Here is a 27,696-nt window from a genome sequence, read left to right as displayed (position 1 = left end):
GGGTATTGCTAACCTTTAAAATCAAAATGGTGAAAGGTATGGTTCACAGCATTTCATCAAAGTGTAATATCACAGTTATCTCATACCTAGACAAGTTCCAGTTCATTTGTAATGAAGCTATTTCAGTGCCTCCCTTTATGTATTTTAACACCTGCAACATACTTCCTCCCAGTCTCTCTCTGCAGGATACGAACAGGCTCTGTTACTGTGAAATAGAATCCCTTCCACCAACAGACATTGTCCCATTCCGAACCCCTTGTGGTCCCTTGGGAAAGGTCATTATTTATCACTCTTGAAGGCACCTTTCAATTATAGCTTGCCCCATGGGCCTGGATTGTCAAATGAATACCTACAACCTCTGTCAATGATAATTGAAGGCAGAAGTTCACTGAGGCTACACTGGTAACAATGTGAGGGCAATTTGGGCACAATTCATAACTGAGATGGCGGTCCGGTTAGCGATGTTGATGGGAGTATGTGACAGCAAAGATGTGTAGACATGGGTGACTGTTCTTGCTCATGGGCTGGCTTCAGCAACGTAGCAAAGCTCCTCCGCTCAGCACGCCAAGTCTTTCACATCCCATGAGATTTCCCAAATTGGACCCTAATGGTAAGCCTGACAAGGTGTTGATCTCTCATTCCTCAAGCTTGTTTGGTGGTGAACAACAGTGTGAAATGGAAGCCCAAATAAGCAGCCACCTACTTTATTGACAGACACAGATAGACTTGGGATGTAGTTGAATATATTGCAGTTTTAATAAAATGGCGTTTGAAGGCTTAGTGGGCCGGTTTCATGGAAGTGGATTACAACAACACTTTTTCACTGAGAGCCATTAATGAAAGGTTTCTCGTCATAGTTTATCATCTGTTAGTGCGGAATTAGCAAATAAATGGGTGCTTAGTAAACAACTGCCCATTTGTAAATTGGTAACGATTAGAGATTACCAACACAGCAAGAGTCATTTATCAGCTACTAGCCCATAAAATCCTTTTGACAGGAGATGGGACTAATATTAAACACCCATTTTCCCTTAAAAGACTCAACCCACACACTTTACATTAAACCAAACAGCAAAGAAATAAAATGTGTGACCCTTTTAATTGTTAATATGAAAATTATATTGGGTAATGAATCCCAATCTATAGCTGATTTCTCCAAATTTCATCCCTCGCATTCCTTATTTATTTCCACAGTGCACCAGGCGGTCTTAGCCCATGTGCTCTGAATGGCAAGTCCACATGCAGATTCTGCACGGAATCCACAATTCATAATACCCTACTCTGAGAAAGGCAATTTTCCCATTTGTTTTCCCACACAATGGATAATAGTCACGCTGGGCTCGAGGAGGAAAGAGCAAAAGTGACCAAGTCATCTGCCTTCGCCAGTCTACATCCAAGCTGCTTCGTTATGAATTATAGATTAGAGATGAGAGTTGGAGTCAGCCTGGCAGGGGAGGTGGATAGAAAGTTGCATGCGGTCAACATGCTAGAGCCAGGATCAGTCCTATACTGGTCCCGAGACTACAACACTTAAAAAGGCATCCTCAAAACGCCTTCAGCAAGACTATTTATCACGTGATGTATCACTCAAACCAGCAAGGACATCGCTGTTTAAGACGCAGTTTGCCTTATCAATATAATGAAGCTTCAATGAATAGATTCTCATCACTAATATCATACAAACATTCGGACTTTCCTCTTAGAACTTTGTTTGGTATAGTGATTTAGGAAGGTAGTTTCTTTTCTCTATATATTTTCATATCTTTGTAAGGTCCCTATTTATATCTGTTGGCTCTATTACATACTGTATATATCTTACGTGTGTGCTAAGATTTTTGTTTTTGAACAAATAACATCTCCTGTGGCGCCTGTGGTTATGGTTCCAAATCTGTATTGCTCAGCCTTGAGGAAGGTCTGTGCCTGGTGTCATTCTAGTTATTTACGGATTAATGAGGGAGACCTGAAACTCGATAGCGATGGAAAATTTGTGGCAAAATCCATTTTGTTTCAGAGTGGGTAACTACATTTTTAAGTAGTTGTACACTCTTTGAATGAACTGCAAGTGGGGTAAAGAGGGTTACAGTTGGAGTGGATATTAAGATGCTAAATTTTACGAGATTCTTTCTCTTGGTAAAAACAAGGACATGTTTGATGTCTGCACAACCTCTTTCTGTTTACTCTGCATTTAATAGGATGGAACAATTTCTTTATCCTGCGCTTCATTTAACTCTAAAGTTGAAACGCTCTCGGAACATTTGACATCCTATATATTTCCATTAAACGGCTACAACTTGGCATAGCTTTGTTGATGCTTCAGCGTGAAACCAGTCCAAGAGTCATCAGGCACGCAGCCTCGATTCAAATTTATTAGTGTACAGAACCCTGCTGATCAAAGATGATTAATAACAAATCTAAATGTGGGAAATTAGCATGGAAAAAGTCCCTGCATTCCAGCCGATGCATAAAATAGCTGCACTTACTTTAATGAGCGACGATAAAAGTTCCCATGCTGTGCGGCGGGAAGAAACGTGATTGATGTGCCACATTAGGAGCTTTTCAGAGGCCCCAAATGGTACAGCACAGCAGCCTTTTTAAGTATTGTCCACAGTGTCATGCATACATTGCTTCTGTTGCCTTTGTACAGTAGAACCTCTAAAGTACAACACTCACAAGACATACAATTTTGGAATCCCCCCTGAGAAGGAAACTGACATATTTCCAGGTCAATGATAATAATAGATCAAATTCCTCCCATACCTATATGGCAGCCATGTGCCATGTTGAATAGGAGGTATTGATTTGGAGGTCATGCCATGATGGTCTTATATCTATTTTCTGTTGTCCGTTAGCAAACATGCTGGTGGGCATGACCGTCTTGACTGAGGACAAGTCTTTGGTGTCTCGAACGTGCTATTTTTGGGACAGTAACATTTTTTTGTTCATCAAGCTGTTTGCCTTTGGCAACAGACTTGGAACGAGGAAGCACAGTAATTCCCCATGTCTCATGAAAGCAATTTGCCTACAATAAGTACTTTATATTAACATCTCACCATGGTCAAGTACACATGCATGGTAATTTTGGACAAAACGTGAAACTTTCAAGAATTTCAAGCTTTTTAAAATATTTATTTACAATAAATTTGTACTCAAATAGGCATTTTATGGCACCAAGAAAAAAAAATACCAACAAATACTGTTGTACTGCACATTAATATGAGTGCATATTGCCTAAAACAAAGTGCTTCAATGTAATGGACGATCAGCTATATCGGATGAATCCCACCTCTATTTATCAGTTCTATTGAAATTCCGCTGTACTTACATTGATCAATGTTGAATATTCAATTTAGAGTAAGGAATGTTCTTAACATTTGAATTTAAAAAAAACAAATTTACTATAAAACCCTGACCTGAACAGGTGAAACAGATGTCATTTTCGGATTCAGCATAAAGATTTTCAAATTTGAATATATCATAGGTCAAACAGATCGCAGAATGGATTCTGTTGTGACTTTAGAGGTTCAACTGTACCTGCTTTTCTTTCGCAGCCTGCTGACTTTATATGCTCAGTAAAAGATTCTTGGATGCTTTTCTATCTCATTCCTTTAAGAAGAAATTTGTCTCACCTCCAGCATGCATCCTGATAAATAAGTACTTATTTCAAAGTGGCCACTGCAGAAGGACAATGATAAGAGTGTTGTCTCCCAACTGTCATTTCCTCTGTCTTCCCACACATCTGACATCACTGTAATTGACTGGAGTGTATCTGGAAGTGCTATTGTTTCCAGCACACCCAAGAGGCTTGTCAGGAATTGTGGGGTGACTTGTCATTCACTGACCTCCACGTTTGTGCTCTGTTAGCTTTTATAGAGAATGCTGTGAGGCTTGTGTTAATTTTGCAAGGCAGGGAAGTTGTCAAACTCAGTTCTCAGCTAAAGGACACCAAGGATTCCTTAATGAGCTGTGTGAATAAGGGTAAAGAGAAACAGCAAGTAGGTCTGTTGGGGTTGTTATTAAGGCCCACTTAGTCCGTATAAACCTATTTGATATTTCCCACTCACAAGTGGACAGTCAGCATGCTTACTAAGTAGAAACTGGTGCTCTTATCCTTTTAACCTTCATCTTAATTGTTGATCCATCTTGCATATTCAATAGCTCAAGCTTCAGAGACAGAATATAAGGACCAGAGAAGCTTGTCTTTTCCCCAAATTTTGCTTAAGCAAAAACTACCTTGATCTTTTGTTTCTGCTAGTGAATGGCATGGCCCTGGATTGCTCTCACCAGGACCTTATTAGCACTTCCTCACTGGTTATTCCACAGAACGATGAGCCAGCAGGTTTCCTGTGCCACCGCCAATGAGCCGTGCACCAAGGCCGCAACCTGCCAATCAGCACCTTGAACAGAGTCTAGCGTTCGTAGAGCTCCCTGATGCGAGATCAGATTTTTAAATGGTTTGAAGAAGAGGCTGGTCCCTTGCTAAGTGTATTCAAAACATATGAAGTGAATCAGTGGAAAACAAGACAGCACCTTTTCAAAACATTGAAAAGGTTTTTAGGGATGTTGAAACCACATACGAGGATCCTTTCAGTGCACCTTACTGTATGTACTCTCATCAATTGTATCAGCTCCAAGACGATAACATTCAGTTGCTGTTAAACAAGATTGACTTTGGTAATACAGATTACAATTTTACATTTACATTTTACATTACATTAAATGTTAAAAGGTTACATTTTTTAAATCAGTCTGTTTGTTATTTTAAGGCTTCGAATGTGAAGTGCTAATGTGAAGCTTAGTAGCATGTACGTTGTGATTTTATTATTTTAGGTTTTGTATATATGTGTTTATGTCATGTCATGTATTAACTTGTATTCCACAGTTCATTTTATATGTATTAATTTGTACTTGCTTGTATTCTGCCATGTTTGACTCAGCTGTCTGCTCTCAGTTCAGCATTGCAAAAGAAACTTTTTCTCAACTGTCTTACATGGATTGATAAAAGTCATTCTATGATTAGGGATTTATACATTTTCCAAGTGGGAGCCAAATCCCTTTTACTCTATTGGTAAATCAAAATATTGCACACATTAAGACTTGAATAAGGGCTATGTCCACATAGACAGCAAAAGAGCTAGATCATCTGAATGACAGAGTAGTCATAATAGGGTACCAGCTACTTACATTACTTTAGACTTGAAAATGGCAACAGTTTTACTTTTTTATATTGAATTTTTACATGATTATATATTTTTATATTGACTACAGAGCAGTGAATTTCCTTATTGTACAGTCTGATCAGCGACATGCATGAATGACAAACAAACAAAAGCAAAGTGTCACGTGATCAGAAGAAAGAAGGCAATCTCTGTTGTTTGGTTGATAGCAATAATCAGTTTAAATTAACTGCAAAGTATATTTTGTCTCGTATTTTTGGAATATACTTTATTTTCGTTTTCTTGTGGTGAGGCCTTTTCTTTTTTCCCCCCAAATTACCTATTCTTCATTATACTAAAGTGTTGATAACATACACTGGCTGTTTAGAAGTACACATTAGAAAGTGACTGTTTCTTCATGAAGAAAAACAAAATCATAGTTTTTCACCAAATCGTAAATGAGGTATGGGGGAAAGTAGATACAGTTCCAGGGCCAACCGATTGATAACAGTACATCTGTTTTGTTTGATCCATTCGTCTGTTGAAAGTAATTTTTTGCGGGTTGGTTACTACGATTTAACCAGATCCAACCAATCAAAAGATTTACTGAACAGGTAAAAAGTCGGGCTCATCATTCCAATGAAATGTGCCATGCACCATGTGGAGGACAATAGCTTTTTGAGTCATCACTTCTCAGAGTGCAAAGACTTGGCAGTGTTTTGCTATCAACGACGCATGGAAAAATTATTAAAATCGACACATTCGGCTGCCAAATGGAATATTTAAATACAAATTTGCATGCTGGCTGTCAGTGCACTCCTCACTGTGTGTCTAAGGTAGAAACATTTGATCAATGTGGGCATCCGAGTTGGAAACTAACAACATCCGTCATAAGAATTCTCTTTCCATCCATCTGCACACACAGCTTTGCTCTCTTTAAACACTCTGCAGGGCAGAGAAATATGGACGCAAATGTGACAGTGATTTACAGTGCAGAATTTCTCTTTGTGACAGTGAGTGAATGCATAAGTACATTGCATTTCCTCTGTGACAATAACAATTAATTTAATCCTGCTATTGGGCTTAGGTTTGCATATGCACGGGGAAATAATGTGGGGGAAAATTTGCACTGCCTAAAAACAAGCTGGGACACAGATTGAAGCTTCGCACTTATGCTGTTTTATCAAAGCCTTGGTTCTATTAAGATACTTTTAAGGATCTTACCTTCACAAAATGCGAAAAGCTCAAGATGAGGGATTGTTTTTATCATTATTTTAGATACAGTTAGTAGTGTCATTAAAAAATATATATACCACCATCTAATAACACAGTGTTTAGTGGATATTCATTTCATCCTTTGTTGTATCATGTTCTACAATGTTTGCCAAAACCTCGTATGAAAAAAAGTCTAATACAGATAAAACCCTGTCAAACCCAACTGCAAAAATAATTCACACCAAAACTCAGGGCAGGAAAAAGCAACTGCTCTGTAATTTGCATTCACACCAGACAGGAGACAAACAGGATGGCCAAGTCATCACAATGTTTCTTTTCTTTTTTGTGTGTGAAACAGGCAGGTTTAACATTATTTCACCTCGAGTAAAACCACACTCGATACGCAACTGTGCTTATTGGCAGGGACGTGAAGCAATAGCCACAAAACTTTATGGGAGTTGGGCCGTGGACACGATTATTAACTTACTGTAAACTAGGATAGTATGTAGAGGTTGCATGTGGAGCCAGGATTTTGGGGCATTTGCTTAAAACTCTTAATCTTACAACATTCATTTACTATAGTATAATTCTGAACAGAAGCAAAGACCACCATCTGTTTGAAGCATTGCCTCACAAAAATGTTACATTTAAATAGTAAGATAAGAGTGAAATTCATCCTAATTATAAACTTGTTGATAGACTCCTTTTTTGGAGGGGCTGGGGGATACAAATTATATCTGAATTTGGCAACATACAGTATCACAATGAAAGATGAATGTAATGTTCTGAACTCATATTTATCCTGACTGATAGGGTTTTGAGTGATGTTTGCCGTGGGTGGTGGGAAAGGCCTCAAGAAAGCAAGGAACACACAGCTGGAAATGCAAAAGAAAGTTTAGCGTATTTAAGAGTGTCACTTTTGGGAAATACGAGTTTTTACCTCAAGTCCCAAGTCACCTTTTAAAAATAAAATCATACAAAAGAAAATTAATGAAAAAAGCTCCTCAAAGCATGTCACACCACCCGGTAGCAGGTGGCTTTGAAAGGAGTCATGCAGCTAACATAACATCTCTGCTGGAGTTTGGTGACAGCAGCTGTGAAATATCTCATTTGACACCAAAGGCAAGCTACTATTATAAATTGGTCGGCATTTTTGATTTGCGGCAACTGGCCGTTTTCAGATATGCCGTTCATACTCCCATAAATTGAGGATGTGATAAAACTCGGTTTCCCTGAACTGATCCACGTGATCAAATATTCACAACCTTTAACAGGATTCCTGCATGCGCTATACGTTGTAAGACTCAAATAAGACTCAAATAGACTCAAATATGTGAACCTGTTTTTCCCTACACTATTCTGAAAATTCTGAACACCATACCATATCCAAAAATAATTGCAAGTTGCAAGTTTTAACTAATTATTATTAGTGGTAATATGCAATATATTGAAATGTAAACGTAGGATACGGTATTTGTAACCGATCCATTGTACATCACAATGTGTTCTCTGCGTTTAATCTATCCCTCAAGAGCAATGGCTTTGTTATTCTTTAAAACCACAATTATTGCATTTTATCTATAGCTTGATCTATAGCTATTATAAATTCCATACCCACCAAGCATTCATAATTTTGGCTGGCAAAAAGCTCTGCGCTAAAACTTTCTGCTATATTCCTGTTTCAGTTGCACAATAGCCTATGAGAACAGGTAGTAGATACATAAAATAGTATTAGGAGAGAATCATAAATTATACATACACGTAAAAAATTGACCCTGTGAGCAATTTGCGGTCCAGACAGCAAAAAAGTGCACTGACGTCGCAGTTAAAATTACAAAATGATTGGTGTGATTTGCGTGTGCAGTAATCCTTAATCCCGTAATAAGTACAGTGTTAAATTATTTCACCATGCTGATCATAAATGCGTTCTTACACACAAAGGCAGATTCTTTTGGTGCAGCTCTTCCAATTGCGCAGGTGTAATTTATGAGAGTATAATCCCCGTTAATGATATATAGCATGCTATGGGGCAATTATCCTTGAAAACAGTGCAAACCAGTGCTTGAAGTAGAATAAAAAGTTGACATGCGCAAAGGTTGCTGCCTGATTTGAAATCACCACCTATTTTTTTCAATCGGATCTAATTTTTTAGCTTCCTGTGTGAGTTTTGTTTTGCATATCAGCGAGCAGATGTGAAGCATCCAGCTGTTGTGATGCTCAGGAGCAGCCCAGTGACCTCACCTGTCCTCCCTGAGGGTTATCTAGCTGTACACACACACACACATGCACACACGTTCTCTCTCAGCTTGTATAATTTAACAGACAAAACTCACACAAGCCGGTGTAAGACATCATGGCTGCAAAGCCTGATTCTGCTCGTGTGGCAAAAAATATGTAAAAATAAAACTGACGTGTGTTTTGAAAAATTTGAAAAAAGGCGAAATATGATTTGGATTAGTCTACTGATGAAGCTGTATTTGCTTTTCCTCTTTTCCAGCTTTGTCGACCTTAGCCAGAGAACAACAAGCAAACTTCTTCAAAAAATAATGAAGCTCCACAATGATGTCTATTCATCCTGACTGCTTACTTAGTGTTCTCCTCATTCTGACTGTTCACTTGAGCCCATATTTCATTGCCTGGATGAGCGATAGAGTTCCTCTACCTATTCAGAATGAATTAAAGGATAAGTGACACAACACATACAATCATTTAAAGACAATTTCCAAAATGTATTAAATGAGATAAAAATGACTACTTTGATTGTCTGTGATAGGATTATGTTGAAATAGAAATGAAAAGCAAGCAGTGTAACAGATAAAAACATGAGAATAGTGTGTCATGGTTGAAGATTCAATCCACAGTTATGCCTGCCTCAAAACGCAAGATTTTACACAAAATAAAAGAGTCAAAGAGCTGAACGCCGCCACTTATCTTTTACATGTTTTTCTGCACCAGAAGACACAGCACTTACATCTTTTGTTATTGTTTGTGCATTACAGAATCAATGCTCTCGGCACATTTCACTTCACATAAGCTAAATGCTAACAAGTTTTGTGTTATCTGTGTTAAGGGAACAATCTGTTTTTAACAAACAGGATTTATACAGGCTAATCATTTTTTGCGTTGTTCTTCATTCTTGGTAGAGGCCGTTGAGTGTAAAGGAAAACAACTGGCTTTTTTTTCACCTTCTTTTGTTATTGTATGCCTAAGAACATCAGAAGTGGATAACATCAAAAACAAGAAGGCCGAGCAACTGATTTTATATGAAAATAGGGTTAAGCCTCATTTATGCATACTTAATTTTTAATTGAGTTAAAGTGTTTTTGTTTATTTTAATTCATTGAATGGGTATCGTTTGGTTGGAAATAAAAGAAAGTAGCAAAAGTCAAAGATTGTTTTAGGATGAAAGTAAGTGTCAATTTCGTAGATTTTACATTTGGAAAATTATTCATAGCTTGACAGCTTTGACTAAATGTGCACCATCCTCAAGAATTTGCATAACTTCAAGCATTCTCTAAAGCATAACAAAAAATTCTGAACAGTGAATATTTCTTCTGTCTCTGTGTCCTCGATTTTCAAACTCTTACACAACATCTGCCTTTTGCCACTTCTGTGTGTAGTTTCCGTTGAAGAGATGTCAGTTTGCAAAATAAAAAGAAACAACTTTCACTTAAAATTCGGCCAGAGTAATTTATTTTACTTTACTCAGGCAAGTCTACATGTTTTCGTATCCCACATTTTCAAGTGCATAGCTTCCTTCCCTGTGGTAAACCCGAGAGGTCAACATTAAGCAAAATAGGGTGATTTTAAACTGATTTAAAAAAAACTATGCAGTTCCAACTTGCTTTTCCAGCTGCACTTTGGAGATCAAAAATGCCCATTTTTGAAAAGTGGAGACTAATGCATGCCAAAGTACATCACAATCACTCTCAAGATAATGAGGTGGATAACACTTATATTTTCTGTGACCAGTGGGAACCCATTACATAACATAAACAAAGTAAAGTATTCGAATGACACTTGTGGACACAAGAGGAAGGACAGGCATTTGGTGCTACTATTGCCGCAGTGTCCTCATGTGGTATCTTGAGGCATTTAAAAAAACAAAACTCCACATAAACACAAAATATATTTCCCAATTCTTGTGTAAACATACCCTAAGTCCACAATTATAATTTAATGCCCATGTGACTGTTTTTTTATTTATTTACATGTATATTTCCACTGATTCATATCTGATACCGCTGTGTTTACATTTATTGATTTACGTGGGTTAACTGTAGCTTCGATTCATTTATTTATATATCTTATCTGACATTCATACTGGTGTGACATTGGCAGTGGTGTAATTTGAATTGGGCTTGATTCTGATCTCAATATTCTTTTTTCCTTTCTAAGTCCAATGACCCACAATAACTATAACAAAGGTTTTGGACTTTCAAACATTTTCGGGATTATCCTTCCTCTTCCAACATGTGTGCACCCGTGCACAAAGCAAGCTCCAAAATTTTTGTATGGTTGAACTTGATTGGGCACTGAGTCGTGGCCTCAACCTAACACCTTTGGATTGATTTCAAATGGACAGTAACTCAGTTCTTCTCATCCAACACCAGTGTGTGACCTCACAAATATGCTTCGGGAAGAATGGACTATAATTTCAATAAAAACACGACTAACCCTTGTTGAAGGACATCGCACAAGAGTTGAAGCTGTAACAGTTTCCAAATGTGACCTAAAATCATATTAAACCATTTGGATTCACCTGAAAATCATATCTGGGTCCACTGAGCCAATACTTTTAGGTGTATAGTGTATCTAGACCAGGGGTGGTCAAACTACAGCCCGCGGGGCACATCCGGCCAGTTGACCGATCCAACTCAGCAACCCAATGATTGGTACAGAATTGTCGAAATTATACCAAAGTCATGACTACATTCATTGGAGCTTGTCTGGAATGCCAACTGGTTAAACAATATTTTGCTGTTATGCCCGCTGGTTCCACCAGGTGGCAGGTCCAACGATAATGAGTTGACTTTGGCTCTTCTTTTTCTAGTCTGCTTCAGCTCTGAACACTTCAACCACCAGAGTTGACCAAAGAGAACAAAAGTCAACCGTGAATGCCGGCCAGTGATTTTCCTACTTTGGGATATAAGTGAAGTGATACATCAACTTCCCCAACAGACTGCCCAAAACGCTATTACTAACAAGATTGTGACATTTCTCAGCAAAGCATGATGGGATGTGATTGTTGAATCAACAATGCAGTGACGGTGCAATACCTACATGTGTAATGAATGCAGAATTTCACTATCACCACACGATTTTTATTTTCCTTTGTAAAAGGTGTATTTTATGTTAATTTTTTAAAGTTACCCATACACATTTACACGGGTATACTGGCATGTTCAGGGTGGAATTCATTGTGGGTCATCCCAATGTGCGCTGTCATGGAGATTACTTACTGAAGAATTTACAATACTTATCTTGAATAATATTTGCGATGAAAAGTGAGAACTTTCAACTTCATTGTAGTCCGGACTGTGAGCTGGTTTAACACGCTTGCACGGCTGACCTCACCTAAGTACGTGCTTCTCCACGTTTTCAGTCACCCAGAGTTTTGCTAATTAAAACGTTGCGTAATCTTGTCACCCTTTTCTGTGCTTCACATCCAAATTACAGTGGTGGGAGCAGCCGTGTGTGTATGTTTGTACGTTCCCAAACCTCCACTTATTTCACGTTTACAAACACACACACAAACACATGCACACACATACACAGTTGCTTTTGTGGCGCACAATCAGCATCAATCTATTGATTGTATCTGTCAGTTTAGAGTCTTTAGAGAAGTGCACTGGGAATAGTGTGCTTGTTTATGTTTTGGTACTTACTGTACTGTTGTCATGTAAATTTTGTACTAACTTTGCTGCTTAAAGACAAAGATTTAAGTTATTGCTTCATATTGATGTAAGTGTAACTTGTGTGCCGTAGATTACCAAGTAATGGTACAGTTAAGCTAATGGTATGTTTGTTTGTTTGTTTGTTTGTTTTTTACAGTGGTTAAGTGAATTTCCTCCCACTTGCCAGCTGCTGTTCTGAGAAATGCCACATCACTAACACCAGCCTGTGATGCACTGACGAAAAAAAAGTGATCAACATGACAACACAGTTCCCATTATAAGCAAATATAAGTATTAACACTAAAAGGCCTTTTTTTGTTGTTGTTTATTTTTCATATGTATGCATCTGCTTGTGACTCGGCTCGCCTTTCAAATTTTAAATGTCAATGTGGCTCCTGAGCCAAAAGGTTTGCCCACCACTGATCTAGACTCTATTACCAGCATTGGTTAGCCACAATAAAACATTAACTGCCGTCTTACTGTGACGCAAATATTTCCAAATAAGTCTTGAAAAACAGGATCAAGCAAAAGAGCTTTTGCAGTCCCCAATGCGGTGACACCCAGGGCGTATGATTTGTGGAGCCAAAATGGATAGGAATAAATCAGAGCTTGGCTAACATGGCTGCATACTAATCAATGTATTACCCAAGGGATAACTGTGGTCCCTTACTAATCGCGGTGTGTGTGTGTGTGTGTGTGTGTGTGTGTGTGTGTGTGTGTGTGTGTGTGTGTGTGTGTGTGTGTGTGTGTGTGTGTGTGGGTGTGGGTGTGTGTGTGCGTGTGTGTGTACGTGCATGAGTGTGTGCAGCTGTCCAGCACTTCACATCACTTTCTCCCATGTATTGTATTCAATTGCAAAACAGAAGCAGCAGTTCAAGCTGATTATTCCTGTAGGAAATTGAATCAAGTAACATTTCACCTCCATGATTGTCTCACCGTTGATTGCTAATTTTACAAAGCGGCGAGTCTTCCGGGTCTCTTTACAATTTAGTTGGTGCATACAGTTAAACGTAGCATGAGATGCATTCTATGTCCAGTTAAACAAAAGATTGAGGGGACAAAAAAAAAGTATGTTACCTTTCTGAGGACCTCGCCCGAGTGTCACAAAGCCAGAGGAGATGAAGTTGTGAAGGTCCGCACCGCCACTGCTCCGCACACTTTCCTTCGCATAGTGACCTATTTGGACACAGATGTGGAACCATTTACTGCACGTCCACGCTTTAAAAAGTCACATCTGATCAATTAATTCTCCTCATGTGTTGTGGGGGGAATGTATTGCAATTGATGGAAATTGACAGATTTAAATTGAAAGCGCTTAGTAATCCTTTGTACCGCCACATAATTGCAGTTCTGTACCTGCAGATTCACAGCTTTGCTGAAAAAAAAGAATAATAACAATGATATGTCTGATTTCTTAGGTTTTTTTTTTCTTTTGGGTGGGGAACCATGGACAAAAACGCTTGTTGGCTATTTTTGGGAGGTTTTTTATTATAATTCAATTCCAATGGGCATCAATTATGCACAAATTATTGCTACTCAAAGTCCAACCCGGGCCCTATACCCAACTCCGCAAATAACAAGGGTCCACTGTACATGTACATCTTTTGTGAAAGGGATGACCACAGTTTTCGAGACACCATAAAAGTTAAGGCATGAATATTGATGGCATTCGATTAAAGGCAACATTATTTTTGCATGAAATAAGATTTTTTTTTTCCACAGATATAGTCTACATCATTTGGACCTGAGGCATGATTGAAAAAAAAATTCTATTAAGGATGGGCACAATTGGTAAGCACATCTGTCTCACAGTTCTGAGGACTGGGTTTCAAATCCCAGCCCCGCCACGGATGGCGTTGCATGTTCTCCCTAGGTCTGTATGGGTTTTCTCCAGGCACTCTGGTTTCCTCCCACATCCCCAAAATATGTACAGTAGGTTAATTGAAGACTCCACGTTGTCCATAAGTTTGAAAGTGAGTCTGAACGGTTCTTTGTTTCAATGTGCCCTGAGATTGGCTCCCGACCAATTCAAATTGTACCTCACCCTGTCAACTGGGATTGGCTCCAGCACACCCACACCCCCTAGTGAAGATAAGCAGCATGGAAAATGGATGGCTGAATAGTTTTTGGTTTTTATTTATGCAAAAAAAAAACATACCCTTTTTAGACAGATTTCCCTATAAATGGGTTACGTGACTTGAAACATTTTTGCAATTTTATTCATTAATCTTATAAAATAATACCCACTCCAGTGCAAATGTGGTAGAATTCGGTATTTGTGGTGTGTGGTGCTGTGGTGGTCTACATAATTCACCCACAGGAGCTCTAGTTAGGTTACGAGGTTCCGCACGGATATTCTTGTTTGTTACACTTCCGGTGTTAGTAGGTTTGAGAGTTCCCGCCGTTATGGGTTCACTCTGTCAATGTCAGCAATAAAACGTGGTTTACTCCTGTGTTCAACACTCCGCCTCCGACTTCGTTTCTTCAGCTCTACACTGGTGACCCCGACGTGAGTCCCAGCGTTTCCGAGACTGAACCGAACACGGTAACCGCCATCCTCAAATTGACGGAGTTTTGGGAGACGTCGTTCATGCAGACGGAGGCTCGATTCGCCCTCCACGGGATCTCGGATGATACCGTGCATTGTTACCACGTTGTCTCAGCCCTCGGGAGCTTAACGGCGGCCAGAGCAGTGAATTTCATCACATCTCCCCCTGCCCGAGATAAATATGCGGGGCTCAAGGCTCACCTCCTCAAGGTTTTCGAGCTTTCACGGCCAGAGCGAGCCCGGCGTCTTTTGGCTATTAATGGACTGGGGGACAGCAAATCTTTCAAACACATGGAAATGATGCTAAACCTGCTGGGCGAAGAGGTGCCCAACTTCCTTTTCATTGAACTGTTTGTCAGACACTTGCCGCCGCATGTTCAGACAGAGCTCGCTAACACTTCGATCACTGAACCCCGTGCCCTGGCTGAGGAGGCCGACCATTTCTTCCTGGCCACCCAGCGCTTCTCCACTGAGGTGCTGCCCCACGTCGTTTGGCTTGTTCGAGTTTCTGAGGATGCCGTTTGGACTCAAAAACGTGGCCCAGTCTTTCCAATGTTTAATGGATTCGGTGCTCAGAGAATTGCCCTTTGTGTTCGTCTATTTGGACAACATCCTCCGCTTTTCCCCGACCTCGTTCGGCTCAGGGGCTCCGAGAGTTTCTGGGGATGGTGACTTTCTATCACCGGTTCATCTGCCGGGCAGCCTGCACCATGCGCCCGCTGTATGAAGCTCTCTAGGGCATGACTCCCAACCAGGACATTGAATGGACGGCCGAGAGGGTGGAAGGCTTCGAGGTTATTTGAAACAGCTTGGTGCTTTTATTAATTAGTCTCGTCGTTTTCACACACTAAGGACCATTTAAAAAAAACATTTGACTTTCCAGAACCACCCTAAATAACGATTCGATGAAAATTTATTGTAGGTTAAATGATTAAAATGTTAAAAGCCAATGTTTGGGTCTTAAAAGTTTAACACAACTGAACTGTACTTAGGCAGTGATTTCTTTGCATATCACGAGAGGAACCCTGAATACCACCAGTGGTACTCTTAACACAGTTATTGAATTAGTCTTGTGAAAAAATTTGACTTTTTTTTCTGTTGTGTTTTGTGTTGTTGTTCTGTGTTCTGATTATATAATCCTTATAATTGTGGCAAAAAAAAAAAATCGCAGCACATTGTACTGTGGAGAGTCATAAGGAAATTGCAACATTGTACACAATCGACCAGATATGGGGAATTACGATGTGATATGAATACTTTTTAAAAAATCTCCAAGGCACTATAGCCGCAATATGTTGAGTGTGATACAGCAAAGGAGTACTATTATAAATTTGAACAAGCAGAATTACATGGCATACATTTATTACATATCTTACACTCACCCGCATACATGAGACTACATGTGCCCATAGAACTCAAATCTTCCCACCAGTTTAAATCGAATAGTTTTAAAAGCACAGACTGTAGTGCTGTTTTCCTTTGTGTGGCGCTATTTGTCATTCACATTTGTCACTCGAGTCATTGGTAGGCGACTCCATGACCCAGTACGACAGCCCTTGAATCTGAAAGACCCTTCAAAAGGAATGCCCCTCATCCCACTATTCGTGTTCTCATCTTATTAAGGTGAGGCGGGATGGTGTGCCTGTGGCAAAAGGGGCTACGCATTATGAATTCAATGTCCTTGCTACAAAGCAAATCACGATTTTTCCCCTCAACAATGCCATGAAATTGAACATGCAGGGCATGAAGCGAGTGGTCTGTTGTTTTATTTTCTAATAATGGGAATTCCACACTGGACACTTGCAGCTCTGTTATACCTTTGAGATAATAAAAATGTGCATAATTATATCATTTTTTTAATAAACCCGGCTGGCTGGTATGATATGGCTGTCATCAGGGACCTATACCAAACCCTAAGGTCTATTTAAACTTGAACCCGGCGAGGCGGGTATACTTTATAAGGATTACTGATTTGAGAGCAGATCTGCCTGGATGTCCACGCAGCTGTGCTCATAATGTTGACAAAGCTGTAAGTTTTGCATCACATGATGCCATCGTCTCACACAGAAGCCCAGCCTGCTAGTCACCTCCAATGAAAGTAATGCAACAAGTGCTTTGCATGTATTTCTGGCGGGCCAAGGTTCCATCTGTACAATAAGGGCCAATGAGATTGAGGAAGGGGAAAAAAAATAATGGAGGCCTCTAAGGGCATGAACTGTAGTTAGTTAACCCCCTTGGTGCAGTTCAGTTGGACAGGTATGAATACAGGAAACAAACTTTACTGTGGACCATGCAAATTGTAAGAGCTGGTTTCAGTATGGTTCTAACTCTTGTGCGGTTTTCTCAAGTATATATATATATATATATATATATATATATATATATATATATATATATATATGCTGGCAGCTGAGTGCATTAATCGCTCTATGTTGTGGGTTCCTCTTGCATTCTGTGACATAGCGTGAGCGCAAAAACATTAGCGATAGCATGAGCAGCTCACATGATGAAGTGAGGTGTTATTGATATACAGTACTCCCACTGTGCATAAAAATTATTATGGTGACGTAACTACAATTGCCATGTCAACAGATTAGACAATTGACTCAATTGACAAGTCTGGGGCTAAGCATGTGTGCAGTTTGTATCGGCATACAAGCTCAATACAATATTTCCTGCCATGTTTTATTTAAATGTCTGATCGTAGAACATATTTTCTAAGTCAGAAAATAATGTGTTGGAGTTGTTCTTTTGTTCTGATAGCGTTTTACCTGACTTTCAAGTCAATTACTTATACTGCTTTTTACCATGTGAAGAACATACAATATCTAGAGTGAAGGCCTGCATGTGTCAAGCAGACCAGGAGAATCTCATCCAAGATTTTATCTCGAGTAGAATTAACTATTGTAATGGTCTTCTGACTGGACTTCCCAAATAGAGCATTATACAGCTGCAGCTCATTCAGAATGCTGTAGCTCGGGTTCTGACGAGAAAAAAGAGGTCAGAGCATATAACTCCAATTCGTTTTCAACCATCATTGGGCTTGTCAACTCAAATGCGATTCATTACAGTGGCAATGACAACACAAGTGGATGGTGTTGACTATATTAATTGAAGAAATTTAGGGGAACATGTGTTGCTGGTCACCGGTGCTCAGGACAGGTTAGGACTTTGTCTAAAGCTTGCTTGAGGTATGTTCATATACTTTTAATACGATAGGGCTTGCAAGCAGACAACAAAAGTTATGTAGCCTAGCAAGCTAGTGCTAACGCTCGTGATTATGTTTACACTTACTGCCGTTCTGTTGAACATATTATATGACCACAGCAGAGAATTCCAACGTTTTGGGAGTCAAAGCACATACATTAGACTTAAAAAATATCACGGCACGCCAACAAACAACAATTTTACATAAAGTAGATAATTAATTGCTGTATGTATTTGCTGCCATCTAAAAGAAGGCCATAACTTTGTTCTGTCTGTTGCTATGCCTCACTGGCCTAAACAGATGAACAAAGATACATAATTTACTGTAAATATATATTTTTGAGCAATTACAAACACATCTACATAGTAAATAAACAGGTCTTTTAAATAGACGTATTACTCGTTTATCTTCTTTTTCTCAAACTCGCTAATTATTGATCTGTGATCGGCCCCAAAAACTTTGATCGTGTAAAGCCGAATAGCAAGAGACCCAATAGCAAGCCTCCTTCCTTTTTACATTCTTGTGACCAATGTGAATAGAGAGCTATAATGTGGTTTCTGGTGATACATTTGGGTACGCTTAGACATTTTACTGTGAAAAAACAAACTGAACCACACAAGACACATGTGTTTTGTACAAACCCATTTACTGATTCAGACAAGCGAAAATGGACTGCCAGTGTGAAGGCTCCTTCAGAGGCGACGGACTATTTTTGTAGAGAGCGCAAATGTTGGAAGGGGACAAATGTCTGGTGATTTTCATGCAAGCATAAGACTCGCTGCACCTTTGCTCGTTTGGCAGACTGTTCTCTGCCAACATGGGCATTCTGGCACAGCAAGGGTCTGTACTTGTAGATCCACTGAGCTGAGTGACAGTTGGTGGCAGAAAGCCAGTCTAATTTACGCCTGCCTAGATTAGGGCTACAAGAAGACAAATACTGAAGTCCGCGGATATATTTAAGTTGACCCCAACCTGGACATCCTTGTTCCTTTGGTCAGCGCACTTCAGGCAAGAGGTTTATACTGTTAAACTGGAACAATGCTCTGTAGCAGTGACATCCACTCCCACCCCACCCCACTCCCCGTGCCTATTCATCCATGCACAACGAACATTTTGTTCTTCGTCAAGTTCAGAGTACCATGTAAATATCATGTACGTTTGCATCTTTGCACACACCCACAACTGTAGCGATTTGATTTCATTTTATTTTCACTTATTCTTATATTAGTCTTGGGATTTATTGAGGTGATCTCAGGCCTCTGGAGTCCTATTTCATGCCGTATTATATGTAAATGTGTATCATATGATAAATAATCTCTCTGCACCCGACCCAGGCCTGTCAACACAACAAACATCTACTGGGTCTTCTACTCGGAGGCAACCAATCAGAGGAAATACAAAACTGTCACACAAAAGGCTCGAGTTGGGCCTTTTCTGGACAATCATGACAAAACCAAGGTGTTTTTTTAAAGCAATTGATATTTTTATACGACAGTAAGTCCATTTTAGAGAGTCACTCTATGAAAGTCTTCTTTACCTTTCGGCTTGTCCCGTTAGGGGTCGCCACAGCGTGTCATCTTTTGCCATCTAAGCCTATCTCCTGCATCTTCCTCTCTAACCCCAACTGCCCTCATGTCTTCCCTCACCACATCCATAAACCTTCTCTTTGATCTTCCTCTCGCCCTTTTGCCTGGCAGCTCCATCCTCAGCACCCTACCACCAATATACTCACTCTCTCGCCTCTGAACATGTCCAAACCATCGAAGTCTGCTCTCTCGAACCTTGTCAGCAAAACACATTTCCATCTCTATCCTTAATCACCCTTACCTGCTCCACATCCTTCCCATCTCTATCCCTCTGTCTGGCCAACCTATAGAGATCCTTTTCTCCTTCTTTCGTGTCCAACCTGGGGTACATGTCTTCATATGCCTCATGTTTAGCCTTTGCCACCTCTACCTTTTCCCTACGTCGCATCTCGATGTACTCCTTTCGCCTCTCCTCAGTCCTCTCAGTATCCCACTTCTTCTTCGCCAATCTCTTTCCTTGTATGACTCCCTGTATTTTGGGGTTCCACCACCAAGTCTCCTCCCCTTTCCTACCAAAAGACACACCAAGTACTCTCCTGCCTGTCTCTCTGATTACCTTGGCTGTCGTTGTCCAGTCTTCCGGGAGCTTCTGCTGTCCATCGAGAGCCTGTCTTTCCTCTTTCCGAAAGACCGCACATCATTCAGCTTCCACCACATGGTTCTCTACTCTACCTTTGTCTTCTTAATCTTCCTACCACCACCAGAGTCATCTTACACACTACCATCCTATCCTGTCGAGCTACACTCTCCCCTACCACTACTTTATAGTCAGTAACCTCCTTCAGATTACATCGTCTGCACAAAATATAATCCACCTGCGTGCTTCTACCTCCGCTCTTGTAGGTCACTATATCTTCCTCCTTCTTCTGGAAATAAGTGTTCACTACAGCCATCTCCATCCTTTTTGCAAAGTCCACCACCATCTGTCCCTCAAAGTTCCTTTCCTGGATGCCGTACTTACCCATCACTTCTTCATCGCCCCTGTTTCCTTTACCAATGTGTCCGTTACAATCTGCACCAATCACAACTCTCTCCCTGTCTGGGATGCTCAGAACTACTTCATCTAGTTCCTTCCAGAATTTCTCTTTCAACTCTACGTCACATCCTACCTGTGGGGCATAGCCACTAACCACATTATACATAACACCCTCAATTTCAAATTTTAGTCTCATCACTCTCACTCAATAATTTAAACCCTGCTCCTAAACTTCTAGTCTTACTACCTTTCCACCTGCTCTCTTGGATGCACAGAATATCAACCTTTCTCCTAATCATCATGTCAACCAACTCCTGAGCTTTTCCTGTCATACTCCAAAAATTCAAAGTCCCTACACTCAGTTGTAGGCTCTGTGCATTCCTCTTTTTCTTCTGACGATGGATCCGGTTTCCTCCTCTTCTTTGTCTTCGACCCACAGTAGCTGAATTTCCACCGACGCCCTGCAGGTTAGCAGTGCCGGGGGCGGGCGTTGTTAACCCGGGCCACGACCGATCCGGTATGGGATTCTTTCGATGAATGCGCATATTTGTTTGCCACAGTTTTTACGCCGGATGCCCTTCCTGACGCAACCCTCTGCATTTATCCGGGCTTGGGACCGGCCTACAGATGGCACTGGTTTGTGCCCCCATAGGGATACATTGTCACTCTATGAAAGTCTTCATTGCTAAAATATGGGAACTTTAAAGTCGCCAGTGGTTGTGACCAGCTAATTCTGTATTTAAGAGGACCCGCTTACATTGTCTCATGCCACACCGGCCAAGCACAAGGACAATCCTCCATTCATATATGGATTGCTGCGATTACACACGGTCGTCGTCCGCACACAGATTTCTCTGTCTAGACTGTCATTGTACCACATTCAAAGGAAATGAAAGATGCCACAATGATTGGCGGTGAATGAAATGGACTGTCCACACGCACACACGGTGGCTCAGGACATCCACTGTTGGTGGTCTTCTGGTCTATGAAATCACCAACACTGGTCTAAATCGCTCGAGGCAATCAGATGTACTGCCCGCTGTGCCAGATTTAATGTGTCACAAAAACAAGGGCTTGCAGCTTACCACAGCACTCATTAAAATGATGATGCTTTAGAAATATTGTTTTCCACGTGAGTGATGATTTCATTGGTAAGTGGGAGTCAGTGTTGTCACAGTGTAAGCCGGCACACAGTATTAATTGCAGGGTGGCTACAGCTATAGGTGTGGGTGTTTAAAGAGTGTGTTATGATAATTACCTCTGACTGAGGAGGTTATCGTCTCACCCACGTCTTTTTGTTTTGCCTCTCTCAGCATGATTGTCATGAAAGTTTGCAAAGGGGTGTAACATGCACTGGGCCCAGGGCCAGCTAATTATAGACTGAAGGACAGATACATTAAATGTATGAAAAAAAATGAATAGACTTGGTGCAGACATGGACTGTTTTAGTGGTCCCTTTTTATTGTTATGTAAAGGCAAGTGCTGGCTAGGCACCAATTTACATTACCCTCAATTTGGATTTTCAGTTATCCAATATTGATCGGATTAGCAGTCAAGAACTGTAGAAAGCTATTAGCTCAATGTAAATCAAGGGCAATGTGACATATTTGGACATGCATTATGTGTGTGACTGTGTAATAAAAGCTCTAAAAGTACAGCTCGCTAGCAGTTTTTTTTTTTTTTTTTTTTTTTTTTTTTTTTCAAAACAGAACGAGGAACAACAAAACTAAAGGTCACTGGAGTGCTGTTAAAAAAAAAAAGCTAAAGGTGCAGGGCTATTATTGCAATCTCTGATTGTCCCCAAAAACTGACCTTTAAGATGGTACTGTAACTGGACAAATACTGTAAGGAATCTCAGAACACAATATATATTTTTACTGACTTTTATAGGTTGAACCAAACCATAAGAATTAAGTTGAAATGAAACAGATCAATTAACTAATAATAGTGATCTTGTTCCCAAATAAGATTTGTTCCACGGAACTTGTCTTTTGAAGATCAGAAATACAAAACTGTCGTTTACAGGGCACATGACATGGCACGCCCTGGTCTCAGACTATCCGGGAGTCAAGTGAAACTCATTTTCAGAGAACAGTTCCGGCTCCCTCAATGACTCCTTATCAAACCAGTTGTTGCGTGTTTTTGGCCTGAATTTTGTCAGTATGTCTGTGGTGGATGCGAGTATGTGTTTGTCTGTGTTCAAACATAGCAGGGTCACTTTTAATAAACAAAAACTAGTGTGTCTCCAAGTGTCCGGTAACCAGCAGCATAGAAATATTTCCAATATAATAGGACTAGATTTTTTTCCTTCATACTTACAGTATAAAATGAGAGCATATACTGTACATTGATACCGTTAGTGCCAGCAATCTATACATTTCATCTCTTTGCATATAAGGAAGTAAACCAATTGAGGCAACCAAGTGAGAGGAAATCAGAGGTAAAATTTTGCGTCTGGACTGCGCTAAATAAATCAACTTTACTTCAGAGAGCTACTGGCCAAACTGCATTGCTCAGAGAACCGATTATTGTTTATTCTCACTGAAAGGCAAAGCCCTGTATAGGTATCTGCTACTCGTTTTCGAGGTCTAGTCCTTGTTGTGGCTGCAGGGTGTGCAGTGTTTACACTCAGATCAAAAAGCGAATCATACAGTGTGTGTATGTGTGTACATATATATATATATATATATATATATATATATATATATATATATATATATATATGAAGAAAAAAAAAACTTGCCACACTCCCTGCAATGGTACCTTAATATGCTGTCTGCACAATTTTTGCTTCCAGCGGAGTATTTTTAGGTACATTATGTTGTTAGAAAAACACAGGGAGTTTTGCAATGCGCCAAGGGTATATAATGTCATCACAGAGCGGTAATGTGAAAATAAGACAGCATACATTATGAAACAGAAACAAAGCTCTGGGTTTTGGAATATCAAAGGAGCTATGCGTTCTGGCATAAAAGTGACCTCAAACAAAATAAAGATGAGACTTTTAACAGACGTTGTAGAGGTACTTACCTGAAGTAATCTTTTTTAAGGGTCTCTACAGTTGACATCAGCTTCAGTTAAGAGTATTCACAACTCCCATGTAGGTGCACATCCAGTGAACGGGTATTTTTAATCAGGGGTGGTGGGCACCACAGAGCTTCGAGTGGAGCTCCCAATTCATATCCGTTGTTACATGTGATGCCTTTTACATCAAAGTCTGCTGGGACTGCTGCGCTCTCTGATGAGGGACTCATTACAAGAAGACTCATGTACTTCCAGCCATGCATTGCAACCAATCGATGGGTAAAGTGATGGCCGACCTTTAATGAGTCTAAATCAAATCTTTTTTAAACTAAGAGCTCTTTCTTGGGTACTGATTAATGCGAAGGGCTAGCACTTTGACACACTCTTATAAAATAAGAAACTTTCTCAAATTACATGACATGTCATTATGAACAATTAATGATCTTCACGCGTGTGAAGATGCTGATTATGTTGAAGGTCCCATTTTATTTTTGATAATCTTTAACGTTCTTTTATCGGGTTTGCAAATTTAGTTTGAAAATGCCCAAGATGCCCTTTTTCCTAGTTATTTTAGTTTTGTCATTTACACCTGGCATTTGAGCCAGATGCATTTCTCCTTAATATTTGGTATCCAAAAAAAAACAAATATACTGAACCAATCTTTGATCAGCTTTGCTCTGATTGGTTGTCAGCGTATGAGCTTCACTGTATTACCCCACATCAAAAGGAGTATTATTGTGAATTGCAGAATTGAATTGAACTGCAGTTGAATTGAGAATTGTATTGTAGGGTTATTCACCCTCTAACAGGGAACATGAGCAGAATTGGCAGCAGGCAACTCACAGCTGCACAAAAGAGGCTATTGTTTTGGATTGTTCACTAACTACTCAGCAGCACAGAGGAAGAAGATGTGGGTGAAACAAAACGTGAGGATATTTTGGTAGGCAGGTCCCATTCAATGACTATAAAATAACCAGCCTGTGGCCTTCATCTCTTGCACACATTCTGGGACAATGAACGCAAGCTTTGCTGTTTAATCCACTCTTACATTTAACATTATATAGTTAAGTATTGTTGTACTGCACTTGCACGGCAGGCAGGGCCCGCCTGCTCGCTCGCTCCAAACCAGAAATGCACTTCCAGCAGTGTGTGAAAGCTCATACATCATCTATGAAATAGGTTCAAACACTGGTTCCAAAATGCATAGGAGTTCATCCAAAAATAAATTGAAGCCATTAAATAGAAAAAGATGACATGGTGTGGCAACCCCTAACAGGACAGGCCGAAAGAAAAAGAAGAAGAACTGGCTCATCTGAGGTGGCACGGTGGATCAGCTGGAGAGCGTTGGCCTCACAGTTCTGAGATTCCAGGTTCAATCCCGGAACTGCCTGTGTGGAGTTTGCATGTTCTCCCCGTGCCTGCCTGGGTTTTTTTAGGGCACTCCAGTTTCCTCCCACGTCCCCAAAACGTGCAACATTAACACTCTAAATTGCCCCTAGGTGTGATTGTGAGTGTGACTGTTCATCTCAATGTGCCCTGCAATTGGATTGCAACCAGTTCAGGGTGTACCCTGCCTCCTGTCCGTTGACAGCTGGGATAGGCTCTACCACTCCCACGAAACTCGTGAGGATAAGCGGCTAAGAAAATTAATGGATGAATGGATGGCTCATCTGGGTTTAGTTGGTGATCCAAAGCTTTGCCACATTGTCACATAACTCAATTTTCCATGTTGCAACCACGTAGGGTCAGCTACTTGAATATTAATTGGAGAAACTAAAACATTGTGACAGCAAATTCAAATCATGCCGTATGCAAACTACATTTGACAAATCGGATAAATGTCAAGCTTTTAAACCACATTACAGACTAATTTTGATCTATGTTATGCATAAAAGTGTAAAATTTGAGATTTGGATTCTTAAAATAACTAACGGGTACAATTTAATAAGCTAGGGGAAAGATTGATGCCAACATGCAACACTTTATTTCTATACATCTCTGTGTTTGCATTTTAAAATGTAATTGTTACACGATTCCTAGAAAATCACAATTGAGCTATTTTTAGAACAAGCTAACTGTTTTAGAACATGTGGTCTTTGGGGGTGACCTGGTGCCTGGTTCACGTTGGTGACCCCTGAGCTCAGCGCTTGAAAAGTCAGCTCGACACTTGTAGATCAGTTTAAATGGCTGCCGACTCCGAATAAGAGATGGAATGCAGACTGCATTGGCATAAGGCAGCAAGAAAATGCTGGAAGCGGATGCCTGACAGACAGCAATGTGGCAGAAAGAGGCCAAGTGCACATGGCATAGACGACAAAAACCCAAATATTTTGAAAAAAATCCATGAGACCGCATCTTTCTGTCCTATCCAGGGAACATAAGCACAATACAGTTGTGAGCAGCAGTGGTAATTAGTATAGCCTGGGAGGTGTCAACGTTCCCCTAGCCCACAAAAAAATGGCATGTGAAATGGGATTGTGTAAGGAATAACAAATGTGTAACTAATGTACCTATTTGTAAATAACTACAGCCAAATGAAGATGCTGCAATCAAAACTATGCCAAGAGAGGATACACAGTCTTAGAAAATTGAACAAAATGGGAACCGACAATCCATCCCAAAGTAAATTATTGACGTCATAAACCGTATGGGGAATTTGTGCCCCCTGGTGGAGGTTTTAGAATTGCTCTATCATTTCCTGTCACTTGGAATCAACTTTCATTTCAAGTTCAACCTTTCACTGCACATTGTACTTACATTTGATCATTTTTCATTTAAAATTCTACCTTTCATTGTACAACGTACTTGCATTTTAAAAGGCAAATTTGCTAAAAATGGTTTGTTAAAACCCTTTCCCCGGGCAAGTTACCACATTTGATTACTTGCGTACTCATACATGTAAAAAAAAAAAAAAAGAAAAAAAGAAAAATGGGGTCTTCCTGTCTCCCAAGAGACATATTTACGTTTGTAACTTCTAAAATAATCAGGCTAATTTCACAGCTCACACACAGAGTATTTTTCGGTTAAAGAGTTATGCTAAGGGGTGATGTAACTCTTCACCCTATTGACTGAGAGACTATAAATGTTTCATGTTATGTTTTTTTGTCTGAATATACATTTACTTCTAGATACTGTCGATACTTTATAATCCCATGACAAAAATTTCACATCTATTTCTATATTTATGGCAAAAAGGGCAACAACTGTGGTTGTGTCAGCCCATGCAGTTTCTTTCTTTTTTTCTAGTTGTTATTTTGGGATGAAATGTATCATTTAGGCTTTAATGGCCGTTATTTGGATTTTTAAAAATTCTGGTTTTACAAATTTACTTGAGGTATTTAGCTGGGAAACCTGATATCAATTTGAAGAATTTAGTAATAATATAAAATATATCCAAAACTGCGAGTACGCAACATGCAGTGCATAAAAAATGTAGCCAGGCTGTACTACAAGTGCTATAATTTAGCATTTAATACTTATCAACATTTGAGGAAGGGGGGAATGGAATGATTACTTTTCTACTAAATGGATTACATTCATTTCCATACAATCCCTAATAAATGGTCTTCGAAAGAGCAGAATACAACAAATTCATGACTGAGAAAACTGTTTCTATGGCCAAATGGTAGTTTTCCGCATTGTCACCATTCTGCCAAGCACATATAAATCTTAGTCTGACAAGACAAGTAAAAGTGAAGTAAAAATCAATCATTCCATTGTACCATTCTGGTGCAAGTATACAGTAATGACTATTCTAGTCTGTCCATTCATTTAAACACTGACATGTTAACACTAATCTGAGGGGCGAAACAACTATTATGGTCCTTACGACTCACTATGACTATCATTGATGTTTTGTTTTTTTTTGGGCATAAATAATGACCGGCACTTTTCTTTACCCCTGGTTTTAATGCACGTGTTCACCAAATGTGTTGATTTATCAACCATGCACATTATGAATAGTGTCATAAAATCACGCAGTGTTAGCGACACCTTCACCCACTGTGTGCCTGTGAGGTCATGACGTCCACCCTGTCATGCACGGCAGGGGCTACGTTACCTTGCCAGCCTGTAATTATCTGCCGACTC

The 27,696-nt window shown here is 39.9% G+C and overlaps 1 protein-coding gene across 2 annotated transcripts in view; it reads right to left on the bottom strand.

The window, feature by feature from the left end:
* LOC133495547 (protein shisa-6) overlaps positions 1–27,696 on the bottom strand; it is a 126,153-nt gene that overhangs the window by 54,541 nt on the left and 43,916 nt on the right. For both annotated transcript variants that reach the window (XM_061810350.1, XM_061810351.1), the window contains one exon: positions 13,343–13,441. In XM_061810350.1, coding sequence (XP_061666334.1) covers positions 13,343–13,441 — 99 coding nt within the window. The remainder of the gene's footprint in view (positions 1–13,342; positions 13,442–27,696) is intronic.

This window comes from Syngnathoides biaculeatus, chromosome 22 (assembly GCF_019802595.1).
Source record: "Syngnathoides biaculeatus isolate LvHL_M chromosome 22, ASM1980259v1, whole genome shotgun sequence".
NCBI classification, from domain to species: Eukaryota; Metazoa; Chordata; class Actinopteri; order Syngnathiformes; family Syngnathidae; genus Syngnathoides; species Syngnathoides biaculeatus.
This window is presented reverse-complemented; position numbering and strand designations above follow the sequence as displayed.